The 13,714-nt window shown below is 35.8% G+C and overlaps 3 protein-coding genes across 4 annotated transcripts in view; 2 read left to right on the top strand and 1 right to left on the bottom strand.

Annotated features, from left to right (window-relative positions):
- On the top strand, window positions 1-4,856 carry LOC124404845 (transport and Golgi organization protein 6 homolog). Of its 2 annotated transcripts, none has more exons than XM_046879294.1 (8): window positions 1-71; window positions 261-378; window positions 1,199-1,427; window positions 1,561-2,079; window positions 2,566-3,765; window positions 3,842-4,046; window positions 4,142-4,293; window positions 4,408-4,856. In XM_046879294.1, the coding sequence occupies exons 1-8, from the start codon at window positions 23-25 to the stop codon at window positions 4,702-4,704; spliced, it is 2,769 nt and encodes a 922-aa protein (XP_046735250.1). In that variant the 5' UTR covers window positions 1-22; the 3' UTR covers window positions 4,705-4,856. The 2 variants fall into 2 exon arrangements, with proteins under 2 accessions (XP_046735250.1, XP_046735251.1); XM_046879295.1 differs by lacking the exon at window positions 1-71 and adding an exon at window positions 995-1,070 and having other exon boundaries at window positions 263-378.
- Window positions 4,850-13,714, bottom strand: part of LOC124404844 (rab3 GTPase-activating protein catalytic subunit) — a 25,855-nt gene continuing 16,990 nt past the window's right edge. The window contains exons 7-13 of the mRNA XM_046879293.1: window positions 8,702-8,759; window positions 8,405-8,492; window positions 7,137-7,456; window positions 6,845-6,944; window positions 6,120-6,439; window positions 5,846-6,049; window positions 4,850-5,145 (exon numbers count right to left, since the gene is read on the bottom strand). Of these exons, the coding sequence (XP_046735249.1) occupies window positions 4,915-5,145; window positions 5,846-6,049; window positions 6,120-6,439; window positions 6,845-6,944; window positions 7,137-7,456; window positions 8,405-8,492; window positions 8,702-8,759 (1,321 nt within the window). The 3' untranslated portion in view covers window positions 4,850-4,914. The remainder of the gene's footprint in view (window positions 5,146-5,845; window positions 6,050-6,119; window positions 6,440-6,844; window positions 6,945-7,136; window positions 7,457-8,404; window positions 8,493-8,701; window positions 8,760-13,714) is intronic.
- LOC124404846 (leucine-rich repeat and fibronectin type III domain-containing protein 1-like protein) overlaps window positions 10,720-13,714 on the top strand; it is a 16,334-nt gene continuing 13,339 nt past the window's right edge. The window contains exon 1 of the mRNA XM_046879296.1: window positions 10,720-11,488. Within this exon, the coding sequence (XP_046735252.1) occupies window positions 11,485-11,488 (4 nt within the window). The 5' untranslated portion in view covers window positions 10,720-11,484. The remainder of the gene's footprint in view (window positions 11,489-13,714) is intronic.

Raw genomic sequence — 13,714 nt, forward strand, 5'->3', positions numbered from 1 at the left:
GCAAGATACATAATGTCATGCTATGGATTGTTTTGAAGGCCTCTCGATTTTGACATCTAATGAAAAACGAAGTAAGTTACAATGCAGATGAAATAATTCTATGCCATTTGAGATATTCACGAGTTGTTGACGTAATCTATTTCAGAATTACCTTATTATCTTGAGAACGATTTCAAAATAACCTCTAAAAAAAACTTAACTGAAGTATTGAATAAGTGACTATTATTCATCGACAATCACAACGGCATCACTGTTTGTAGGTAGCGATGTTGGTTTTGATACTATGCTGGACCACATCCTACACGGGATTTATCACCTTGTGCCTCATGAAGTTGAATGCGATATCAAGAAAACCAGCAAAGATGAAAACAATCCGAGGTATATAGTTTTAGTGAATTGAACAGTTTCAATAACTTTATAGCATGACTGAGTCAATGTTTATGTCTGCAATGTATATCCTCTTTCTTAAAATCCTTAAACGATTGTTACACTCAATCGACTAAAGAGCTAAGCTCAATGTTGAACTAATGAAAAGATACTTGATGTAGAAACTGATCAAACTTTGCCAAAACTTGCTTGCATGGTCAGCAGATGGTGAAACTTAGCAAGTTTTGGTAGATTCTAATCATTACTACTGTTAAATACCATTCTTTGACATTGAAATTGTTCAATAGCGAGAAAAATTTTCATTTTATCGTTCCAATCTGAAGAATAATCTGAAAACGTGCCGTTACGGTAATTTACTCAAGTATAACACTGCTTTGAGGGCATGTAACAATCCTACCTTTAACGACTGAGTCATTTTTGATTTATAGACATTTTTTAGGTAGTAGTAAGGAAGCATTAACACTAACTGTAGTAAGCCCGGGCGAATGACTACTCTCACTACAGTAAGAGTAATAAGTTGTGTTAAGGAATGAAACGATATGTCACAGTAATATTTTTACTTCAAAATGTTACCGCGATTTATCATTTCTTTCCTAAATATTTCCAGGTTCCTTGAAAGCCCCTCAACCGTGGAAATTATTACCTAACAATGGATAAAACACAAGATTGACTCGGTCGGTAAGGTACGATTGTATTTTTTTATAAACTCAACACTTCCATTCTGAACTTATTGAATTTCCTTGAATAAAAAACCCCTAAATTTCATGCAAACCAGCTTGTAGCCTGATTTATGTATTTTTTCTCACTACAGGGAAGCATTCCTCAAGGCTATTTTATATTTCCTGAATGAAATTCGAAATACCAAATATCTCAATGGGGATACCCCCCTTGGTGTGAATCAATTAAATTCACTTAAATGTGGGATTGAGATTGCAATTTCCATGATGATACCTTGCCTTCTACCAGGGGTTGGCGTAGGCATACAATACATGTGCCCTAGAGCAGCCCAGCTACCTGCAGAACAGCTGACAGATTTTCAGGTATCTCATTTTCATTCTGCGCAAAGAATATACAATTTTATTTCACCCTTCTCCCTCATAGGACCACTGTTCATTTTTGCCAAGATGTTGTATTTCATAATGCTCAACAAGCCTATATTTCATTTAATTACAGAAATACGAGCGATTGTCAAATGTTGTAAAAACAATATTGAACTGTTTTGATGAATCTGCAATGCGACCCGCAGTCTTACCGCAAATTGGGTCACTTCTGGCTGCCTTGATACAGCTGTCAAGTGTACCATTGACGAAACCCTGCAGCGAGAGTGGAAATGGCTCAGGGAGCACATTTCGCATGTCGGCAGATATTTACAATCAATTGAAAAGAGAGCAAGAACAATTTAGAGTAAGCCTTCTTTCATTCATTGACAAATTGCCGCAGTCCATCATTATCAAAGAGTTGATGATCATTTTTGGAGTTCAACGTGCTCCGCGGTGGTTGCGTAGAGAAACTCAACGACTTCTCATCAGCAGAATAATGAAGCCTAACGGTATCACATCTTTAGTGCTGTCAATGTGTGACGATAGCTTGGATTCAGGAGCTCATTGGGCAAAGCTCGATGTCATTGCAAAATTGATTGCCACTCCTCAAGGCTCTGATCCAGACATTTACTACAATTCCATATGTTCCCAGGTTAGTTAGTTAATCCTTCAGTTTTGGAAGTCTACTAAATTCCCTGGTGATAAAATTTCTTAGAACTATACCATGTTTCTGAACACTACTGAGAAAAATTCTGTATTACTTTTGGCAAAGTCTAAATCATTTAGATAGAGCATCTGAGGGATATTAAAAAATTCTAGACAGTTTTTATAAAGCAATTCTGAAAAATTTGGAGTTTCCGTCTTTTTGACTATTTCAGACCAAGTGAAGTCAGAGGTGTAAATCGGTCCAATGTCGAGAGAAAACTCATATTTTTTGTTGTGAAAGACTGGGGACAAGGGATGGATCTCTGAAAGAAATTAGAAATTTTTAGGAAACAGTCGAAGTGAATTTTTCTGAGATAAAGGTGAAAAAATATATTCCATCGAGATTTTTACTAGGGAATTCTTTTTAGAAATATGAAGCTGGTTGAATTTTGGAAAACACCAAATAATTACTGAATCTGAAAATTTTTCACAGCTGCTGAATCTTCTTGAATCCAAAGGAAAAGATTCGTTGATAGTAACAAGTTTGTGCATAAACGCACTGTACGAGAAAAATCCAACAGTTTTTACTAAACAAATTCTCAATCCGATTATGGAACCTCTGCTGGTGACAACTGGGAAATCTGAGGTAATGGAGGTACTGAGAACTGAGATTGAAGTTACAAAGTGTGTGGAAAATCTTTCAAAATGTTTCATCTCGAATGGAGCTGAATTTAAATGCCTACCAAGCAAACTTCTCTCTGTAATTGCCGTTCCGTTGTTTCGCCTTTACACTAAAGCACATCGCACTGTTTACTTGCATCGAAAGAACTTGGAGCAATTAATGCTTCTGCTCTTGCATGAGGAATCAATGCAAACGGATCTTTTCTCCATATTTCTTGTACAGCACAGATCAAATCATGACGAGCATGATTTTGGTAATAATTTGACTTTCCAATTTGGTCCTAACAGCGAATTTGAAGTAACGAATCAAGTTGAATATATTGGTTGTGACGAATTTGGTGATTGCCTTTTGCACTTAGTACAGAATGACAAAATATTGTCGTATAATTTATTCTGCTATTTGTTGGAATCACTATCAAGTTTGAATGAAAATTGTCATTGCCAAGATGACGATATTGCGCACAACATGGAAGTAAAATTGGTGTATGCAAAGCTGTTATCCGTTCTTGCTGATACTCATGCAATTCAAGAAGCATACATTAGAGATCCAGAGCATATTCTATCGTTTGTAATATCATTGGTCGAAGACAAGTCAGCAAGTGATAAGGAAAATGGAAATGAAATTGGCACAGAATTTGACGTTTTGTACATCAGTCTAATGCTTGTAAAATTCATCCTTGAGAATAAACGAAAATCCATAGATTGGAAGCCATTTGACAAATTGGCGAGTTCTTTAGACAAATTAAAAACCTGTAACATAACAACTGAACTCTCCACGCTGGTCAAAGAAGTGACGAACCATATAAAAACAAAGGGTGCATTGACCCGACCTCGCTACCAAGATTTATCAGTATCAAACGAAGAGGTGACTGAGTTCGATAAAGCTATTCGAGACCTTGCTGATCCTCTGTTGCCAGTCCGTGCGCATGGTTTGATGTTGCTGACGAAGCTTGTTGAACGTTCAGACCGCAATGTAATTGCCCAGAAGGATATTGTCTTATACCTTTTTCAAGTAAGTCTAGCAAATTCGTAGTGAAATTCTAGATGAGAGCAAAAATTTCATCTCAAATATCTTTTATTTGTAACAGGAAAATTTAAAACATGAAGATTCATTCATATACTTGAGCGCCATCAATGGACTCGCGACGCTAGCCTCCGTTTATCCTGAAAAAGTAATCGAAGTGCTGGTGCACGAATTTATCGACATAACATCTGCCAGTAAAGAGTGCACAATTTCACCCGATAATCGGGCTAAGATTGGGGAGATCTTAGTCAAAGTGACAAGATCCCTTGGTAAGTAGAATACTTCTGTAATGGAAGTTTCGTTATTTTGTGATTAAAAAAAGTCTGGAGTTACGTTTATGCGAAATTTGAATTTGAATATGCAGGTGAATTGGCACCTGCTTATAAAAACATATTGATCAATGGATTTCTATGCGGTACACGCGACGTTGATCCTCTGGTGAGAACCTCCAGTTTATCCTGTCTGGGAGAACTTTGTAAAGTGTTGGGATACCGTTTAGGAAATATAATCGTTGAGGTACGTTTATCATAATTTATACTCACAATTAGACATTCAGTTGACTGGAAAACTATGTTTCTTCAAGTATCTTATTATTTTGTTTTGAAAACATACTTGTACATGTATTTACAGGTGATATTCTGCATCGGGTGTATAATAAAAACTGACAAAATAGCGGAATGCCGTAGAGCCGGTGTTATGGTGACTACATTATTGCTACAAGGCCTCGGAAAAGCTGCGCTAATCAGTCTCGGAAGCGATTTAGTTCCGCTCTATCGAGCTCTGTTGAGTTTACAACGTGATGAAGATCAGGTACTACGTCTTCACGCGCAACTCGCTCTTAACGAATTAGACGATATCGTGCGAGACTTTCTTTTCTCAAAGCCCAAGCTTGAGAAAAGCATATTTGTGTTGGAACCAACAGTATGACGACAAGAAGAATCACACACACCAAACCGAATTCCAAAACCTCTATATTGAACAAAAATAATGATCTTATCGATCTGAATGACATTCCACTCTTGGTGAAACACTTTCCCTGAAACTGGGAATGAGTAAGCAATGAACGAATGTGAATTTTGTACATATATATGTCGAACGAAAGAAAGTGACGTTATTAACTTCAGATTGGAAATCGTGTTAAAAAAAGATCGTGTCTTCGGAGAAAAGCCCAGCCAATCGTAAGTGGTCGCGTTTCAAGGAGGCGTACAGACGCTGTGGATGAGGAGTTGATGTTCCTGAGGGACGAGGAGCGATAGCCCGTAGTATGAACTCTTTGCAAAACGGTGCTGGAAATTTCCCCCCATTTCCACTATCTCGAGGTGAATCTGCATCAGAATTATTCTTGACAGATGTCATCATGTGCGCTGCCTGTAAGAATAAAATATTTTCGTCCATGGTAAACAACTGGTACTATTTTTTCATTTTAAGGATGACGATTTTGGGTCGTAGCGTCTGAATTAAAAGTTAGGAAAAGAGAAAAAAAGGAAATAATTCCGGCAATGTTTTTTCCTCCAATGATAATGAACACAAATGGAAAAGCGTTCTTAATATGTTATACAAATGAATCTGAACAAATTCGAATAACCCAAGCTAGAATGTGAACAATCTGAAGAAAGGTTTTATAATTGAAATATTCTGAAAGATTAAACTTTGGCGTCTTTTTCATCTTATTCTAATGTTTTGGGCTCATTTTGCCCGCTGATGATATCTCCACAAATTGTCTAGAAAATTTTCAAGAGATTAAAGATAAGTATTTGTAAATTTTTCTTCAGACAGTCTCTCTCGAGATCTATATGAACAAAATAAGCTCAAAAACATTGGAATCAGATCAGAATCATTGGATTTCAATTATTTTGAACGTTTCAATGACAAAAACTTTTCTCAGATTTTGGATATGTTAGTTCGTGTTATTCAGAATCACTTTTATAGGTATATCAGTTGCCTATTCGTGTTCACTATCATTGGCACATAAAACACATTCGGAAATTTTGTAACGCTTTTTTGTTGTTACCCTAACTTTGATTCAGACCTGTCCAGTCATTCTGAAACCCATTTGATCCCATAGTACCTTCTGAGCTTCGTTGAACATTGACGTTATTCGAGTTCTGACATATTCCTCTGATGTATCAGGAACTGGAACTTCTTTCTCGCGCATTAATTGCACCAAAAACCCGGTAAACTCTTTCGTTTGCTTTGGACCACCTAGCTTACGCTGCAGTGAATTAGCCTGTGCCACCAAAGCTTCGATGCCTTCGATATCATGTGCGATTTCCTGAAAAATAATTCCAAGAATTTGTCAGGTGAGTAACAAGTGTTGAAAAACAAGCGAAACTGAAACAAACCTCGTATGATTTTATTTTTTGATGAATCGGCTTTGTGGCATACTGCAGCTTGTTCAAAATACTCTGTACAACATCTGGAAGATTGCTCAAGGCTTCTTGTTTCTGAGAGTTTAGCGTGCTTAATCCTGCCTGCATAAGAACTGGCAGCAACAATTGGGCGATCTGTCCAAGGCGTTGGGATGTCAAATAATGTATTGCTTTCTCTGCTTCGCGAGTATCGTCAAACAAACGTTTTTGGCGATGGGCAGGCACCGGCTGTGATGATGCCCAAGAGTTTGACCAAGGGTTGTTTGGAATCATCATTCGGGGTGATAAATGGCCTGGAACACAGAAGATTCCTTATGGCTATACATGGATGAATACGTCGACATACAAAACATCCAAACATGGCATCTGGTGCTACGCTAAACGAACCATAGTTAATTTTAAAAGTTTTTTTTCTGCCAGACATTGTACTAATCGTCGACTCACAACAATGTAGCTAAACAGAAGTCTAACCACTTGCACGAAGTCTTCTATCGCTTAATATTCGTTTGTGTTCATTGCAACCCAAATTGAACCTATCAGCTTATTGCACAGTGTGACACCGTATTGCTCTTGCTACGCCATTACTTTAGGTTCCGTATTTTGTTCAATTCTGTTACGAAGGAAAGAGAAATAGACAATACATAAAAACCGGATAAAATTGACTGTTAATGAAAAAAAAAACTTGTATAGATACCAACCATTTTTTTGTCCCCACTCGTCGAGACCCTCTTCTTCGATCCAATCACGAGGAGAGTACCAACGAATAAAATCTTCCAACACAGCGCCCGGATTTGCAGCCTTGAATCAATGAAGAATGTAAGGTATGTGATGGATGAATTTGAATTTGGTAAGAATTATTTCTATTACATAGTAGATGTTGTTCAATTTGATTTCTCCATTACCTCCATTTCTCCAGTTTTTTCATAAGGTTTTTCCATTTTCTTAACTTTGAATCAGACAATACAACGCATTCATAACATAAAATATTACCTTGAAAGATTCCATGTCGGACAAAAGAGAAGCGCTCATGAGTCTCGCCCTCATTTCTGAGGCACGTTGGTCCGTACCAAGCTGCATCATAACTTCCGCATCCTCTTCCAATTGATCTTCTGTTTTTGGAACTGGTTCCTGTGTTACGGGAAGATAAAGAGATCCCCCAGTTTTTAAGAGCTTTAGGACGGGATGCTTCGCTAGGCGACCTGTTGGTCTGTTCCATAAAGAGTGCTTCACTTTTCGCTGTGCTTTTGTCGCTGTGTCATCGTTCTCAGTTGGATCTTCGTTCGTACATTCGAAAAATTCTTCATCTGAATCTAAAATACGAAGGTATCAAATGCCTGTCGTTATATGTCTGATCCTATTTTATGGCAATATGACGACTGTAGTGGTCGTTTATAACAAAGTTGCCAAATATCGTAATACAGAAAACGTCGTGCTGCTCGACCTTCATTTTTTGAAATTCAGTCAATGTGCAGTGAAAGAAGCAAAAGGGAAAAAAAAGCTTTAACAATTAACAACAATGACTATGGCAGTTAATGTAATATATTTAACCCGAGTACTGTACACCTCTTGTGTGTAAGACTGGTGTCACAGCGGGGTCACTGGAGACCCCACATCAAAAATCATTTCATTATATATTCGGAGATGTCGATTCAAATAAATTGAAAAAAATCTGGGATACTCTTTAACAACTATATTTGAAGACAAATTAGTCGTCTTTAGCAAAATAAAATTTTGAATATGAAAAACAATTCATAAAACAACGAAATACTGGAAAATAGATCACTCTAATGAAAAAATTATAACTCACTGAGTTTCTAATATTTTGAGCTGAGAATTCAACGAGTAACTCTCAAGCATAGAAATAAAAAAAAAAAAATATACAGATACTGTGCGATGAAGTGGAACTTTCGGAAAAAAAATCCAACCAACGGTTTTTTTGATATTTCATCATTAATTTTGGATGGAATTAAATTATTTAGGATGTTTTTCATATGGAATGTACGGTGAAGATGCCGTGGGGTCATTTTGACATGAGAAAACTGTACAATACAAAATATCGAAGAGACCAAAAAAATGGTTAAAAATCGTGATTAAGTAATGAAAATTTTTTTTTTACTGAATTTAAGGGTCCCAAATTCAAGATTTCGCTTCCAATTCAATGAGAAAGGACTGCCGAAAAATTTGTACACTTATAAATGTTCTTTAGAGAGTTAATAAACCCGGAAAAAAATGGTGGACAAGCAACAAAATAACATTACCAGAATCGGGATCGTCGATGTCCATACTTTGAGGTTTGTACACAGATTCTTCGTTCACTTTTTTCCGCTCAATGCAACAGTTCAGCATCTGTCAACATAAAAATCAGATTCAGACACGCTCAAAACGTAATTATTTACCATTGAACGATTTCTCAGTATTTTCCGCTCTTTTATTGAAAAGTGAATTTTTTTTTTTTTACATGAATAATTTTCAAGAATATAGTCATGGGAACCAAATTCACCCCTTTTATTTCCCTTTCTTTAATGCAGCATAAATCAAAAAATGATTGTAGATACCTGAAGTTTTTGATGCAACAAACACGTGCGGACCGAGTCAGGAAAGCCAGATCCGATTCTGCAAAAGGCGTGACAGGATAAATAAAAAAATAATCATTCATCGCGTGAGTAAGAAATTACGTAATAGACAGAATTGCGAGAGACTCAATTAAATAAAATGAAACATAATATTCGACGTTATTTATCGTGAAAAATTTCGAAACAAACTTTTTGAAGGTAAAAATCGTCGCGGTTACACAACAGTCGAATTTTCATCCCTGTTAAATTCAATAATCGTGATTACTCTAAAGAATTAATGTCTTCTATTCCTTTTTGTTTCGTGCTTAGTAACATTCAACAGTCTTGCAATAGCCCATAAAGTGTTTTACGAGATTTGCCAATTGGATTCAGAGACAGCCCTGCTGGCCGAAGTTTTACTTTTTACGTGCCGAAAGATTTGCTAATGCCTATACTATTTCCATCCGAATAATGATTTCATCAATTTTACTGCCGCAGTGTGATCGGCGACCAGCTTTTGTGCTGAATACCAATAGAAGTGAAAAATTATCTCTGAAATCAAATGCCAGAATGTTCAGAAGAGGAACAGGAATGCACAAGAAAATTGCTCAGGGGTAAAAAAAGAGACAAATGGAAAGAGGGCGGGTCAATCCTACTCATAAATTATAAAGCTCAAATATTGTCACTTAAATTTATGCAGAACTTTGGCGATTCCACGTTCAACGTAGCGATACTGCTGCCATGCGATTTACTGTTAATAATCTTCGTTTTCTTACTTTAGAACGTCGATTGATCACATCTGGGAATTTTTATTTTCTTGAATCCAATTTAGCGTCCAAAGACTTTCATGACGTTTTTTTTAACAAAACATAAACTTTACAAGGTTGGTAAGAATATACCGAAAACCTTGCCTGATATGATTCATAGAAAATTATACGTTTTCGTCCTCACATTGAGACGTTTTGTCTACAAGTTATAATTTTTTAAATACTTTTACTCGAAGAAAAATAGAGAACTTTTAAGACCCTTGAGAGACGCAAAAATCTGTGATAAACGTTTTATGTTGGGATCAAAAGTACTAGGAATATAATGTTGCATAGAATGATCAGCTAATCGGTTCAAGATCTTTGTTTAGTTACGATGACTTGAAAAAGAGTGAAACACAGAATTAAGAACGACTTTTATTCATAAATACGACGATGACATCTTCTGATATTTTGGACTAAAATCCAAATCTGGACGAGAATTGAAGATTGTAACGTTAAAATAAAAATCGTTATTTTTGTCCTCAGGATAGTGATTGTCGAATTTTGTTGCTCCCATGGGGTAAAATATCTCAAAATGTATGTTAAAAAATGTAACCGAAACCGGAACCCTACCTCGATTTCAAGTTTTGTTCCAAAGCCATTGAATTTTCTGATTCGAGCAACATGGGATGACTTAGAAAAAAAAAAATCTCACCACACGGCTGCATCGATGTGAATGTAATCCTAGAAGCTTTGTAGAGAATGAAATGTAAATGTTCAGTAAACAAACCGTTACAAAGTGATAAGCCTCGGCTCTAAAGTCAATTCCACCTAAAGATTCATCTTTAAACGATTGTAGTGACTAAGCTATCATCTCAATAACAAGGAATGCAATGACTGTCTTGACAAAGACAGTTTTATACAAAATTTAAATCTCTACAATATTCTCCAAGGATGACGTCCGTATTGATTATTAAACAGGGTCAAGTGGTGACAATTTTAAAAACCAATGATACATTCCTATTGTTATTCGCATGAGAAAACTTCCAGTTCCAAGAAGTGACCTTTTGAAATTGGATTCAAAATATCTGCATCCTTCCGCGAGGATTTTTCTGACTTTGTTTTTTTTTTGTTTTTTTTTTTTGTTGTTCGAGGCTAGAAAAAAATTCCTGCTTCGAAATGAAACACCTTAGTGCTCGTCTCGTGCATCTCCTCCCCCCTCCTCCTCCTCCTGAACAAGCAACAGGTGGGCGATGACCCCACGGTTAGCCGGAGGCTAACTTGCCCCATGCGTTCGTCCGGCTATGGACGAAGGTAGATGCACACTGAGTACGGGAAAACTTGTCTTCGGCTTTACCTCTGCCTATGCCTAGAATTTGCCCTACCGCGATCAGTCTTGAGTCGAGCTCAGCGTTCGGACGCCAAGCAAGCAGGTTCTTGCAGTCGTCCGGCGAACGCAAAACTCACAACGACGCGCTATCTCGACTTTGCGAACGAAATAACGGTACTGATCCACACCATCGGTCAGGGCTAATCATCTCGCTATTTTTGTCTTGAAGTAATATTATACCGAGATCCATCGCAATGATAAAGATAATCATGCACGGAATACTAGAGCACGTAGTGTACGCGATGTAAATTTCTCACACAACGGTGAATGCGTCGGAAAACGTTAAAAACATACATATATATGTATATATGTATATAACCAAGTAAATAAAAGAAAGAACAGTCAACATTAATTAATTAACAGAAAATCACCGGTTCGATAATATTGTTACAATTTTACAATCAAGGATATATATATATAAATATATATATTCTTGTAGTGATAATTATCCACATGATACAGTGCAGCGGGAAGAAATTTTAGTCTGCGGATACGATAAGAAAGAAGTATAAAAATTTTGTGAAACAATTAAATCGGAAAATTGCTGCAGGTGGCACCCATCAAATTTACATGTGATTAAACTGAACTACGATATAACAATGAAGCAACGGGGTTCTTGAAAATTTTGATACCTTCTACTCCTGTGAATAATGAGTAAGTATGTCCGCATTGCTCATAAACAGAGTCAAGATCATCATCATCATCATCATTATCATGGCTTATTTATTTTTGTAAATTAATACGTTGACGAAATTTTGATGAAAAACGGTATTTTGTCGACAATCAGCAATATCCAAATCGTGCGCAATTTAAGATAAATGTCTGTTTTTTTTTTTTGTTTTTTGTTTTTTATTAGTTAAATTTCTTTTGTTTTCACAATCGCAGTAACATAAGCAGAGTCTTATTGTACGAATGGCAATTTAACTGTAACAGTAGTAATAATAGATGAGAAAAGAAGATCTTGTAACACGAATAAAACCGGTACTTCGTAATTCTTGTACATTCCCGCGGAGTATGATATTAATTATGATATTTTGCATTGCATCGTTTTGCGAAATTGTTATTCCATAGACATTTAACGACAATCGTACTCGTGAAGAGCGTAAACATCATTACCGTTAAGAGGAAACTTTCGTTGAATTCACAATTTGAAATAACCGAACGAAATTTATTGCCACAGAACAATAATTCGTGTTTTCTTATTCGCAAGTTGAAAAGTATATTCTCACGTCTGTAAAATTCCAGACCAGGTTATCCACCTACAAAGAAGCAGAAAAAATAAAAATAAAAAAAAATAATACAAAATCGGATTTTTAACGCAGAGTCTTATAGTACTGCTTTTTAAAGTGTTTGTTTGCGAAATAAACGTGTTTCTGATCGACAGAATTTTGTTGAAAAACAAGCCGTATTCTCTGCAGTTGGTGAGGATTTAAAATCATTCGGTCATTCATTATATTACAAAGATATGCAAGATCGGAAGTGATTTTTCTATGATAAAAAGATGAAATAAAATCTACGTAGACGGTTATTGATGCGAATAATACAGTTTGGCAAAATTTATTTCATGATTTGATGATTATTAATAAAAAAAAACCAGGGACTAATGCCGCATGTTGCTTTCGAAGTACCAAAAAATACGGTCTTTACGCAAATAAGTAACTTTATTATCGAAAGGAAATTCGGAAACAGAATCTGATTCTGATGCATCTGAAGCAGGTATTCCGTACCTCGATGACATACATTCAAAGCGAAATGCCACAAACGTGTTTTCATACTCGGTAGGGATTCACTAACTGTTAGATATACCTACGCGATAAGAATGAGTAAATGAAAGGACAACAGTTATCCGGTTTGACTTATCGAGGTATTTACTGGTGTGAAATGAAGCTTTGAAATACTTGGCTGTACTATTATTATCGTTATTATTCTAGTTGTTATTATTATTACTATTGTTTTGGTATGCTGTATGTGACCAAAAGCGCGATCGGAAACCGGTTCAATGAATTTATAATATAATACACAATTATACAAGCACATAACATGTTTCAGAGATATTTAATTACAAACTTTATATACCTCCAAGCGCAATTTTAATTGTATATATAATCGTGAATAATTCTGCACCTGTAGGAATACACACACACACACACACTTAAATATATGTATACATGTGTAGACTATATACCTAGATCCGAATGCGACTTTCCTTTCGTATTTATTATTTTATAATACACAGGAGAAAGAGGAAATAATATCAAGAAGTTACATAAAATGTGGCGTATATTATAATGAAGGTAACTATAGCTAATTACAAATGTAGGAAAGTTATAATATTTTATGATTCTTCACATTTTTCAAAAGAATCTCATTACGCTATCATTTATTACGTCAAAGATCCGCAATTATCTCATTTCTAATCTAAGAAAGAAATTAGGATTTTCTAAAATCGAATTTGAAATACTTTTGGTTAAATTCTCGCATCTGATTTTGTAGAGTAAATTCTTATTCACGGGTTTCCAAATCACTGCATTATTAGAAAACTGTAACGTATCGTGAAATGGAAAGAAACTCAAACTTATAAGAATAACAATACACAACAGATTAGCAATCATACGTAAAATTGGGTTAAAATTCACAAACTTTGAATTAAAAAATTTGAAAAATTTGAAAAAAGAAAGTCGATTTTACGCGAAATTGAAAGACATTTTTCTGGATGTTCGAACTTTTGAACATCGCTATTCAGCAGCATATTGTTGTTGTCCCCGTCGCCACAGGCGCACAAACTGTACGCTCTGCATGCCGTTCAATGCTGTGTAGAATTTACTGTTATAAGAACCACATGTTATGCATAATATGCATGAATGATTATATGGACCTGTA

This window comes from Diprion similis, chromosome 3 (genome assembly GCF_021155765.1).
Source record: "Diprion similis isolate iyDipSimi1 chromosome 3, iyDipSimi1.1, whole genome shotgun sequence".
NCBI classification, from domain to species: Eukaryota; Metazoa; Arthropoda; class Insecta; order Hymenoptera; family Diprionidae; genus Diprion; species Diprion similis.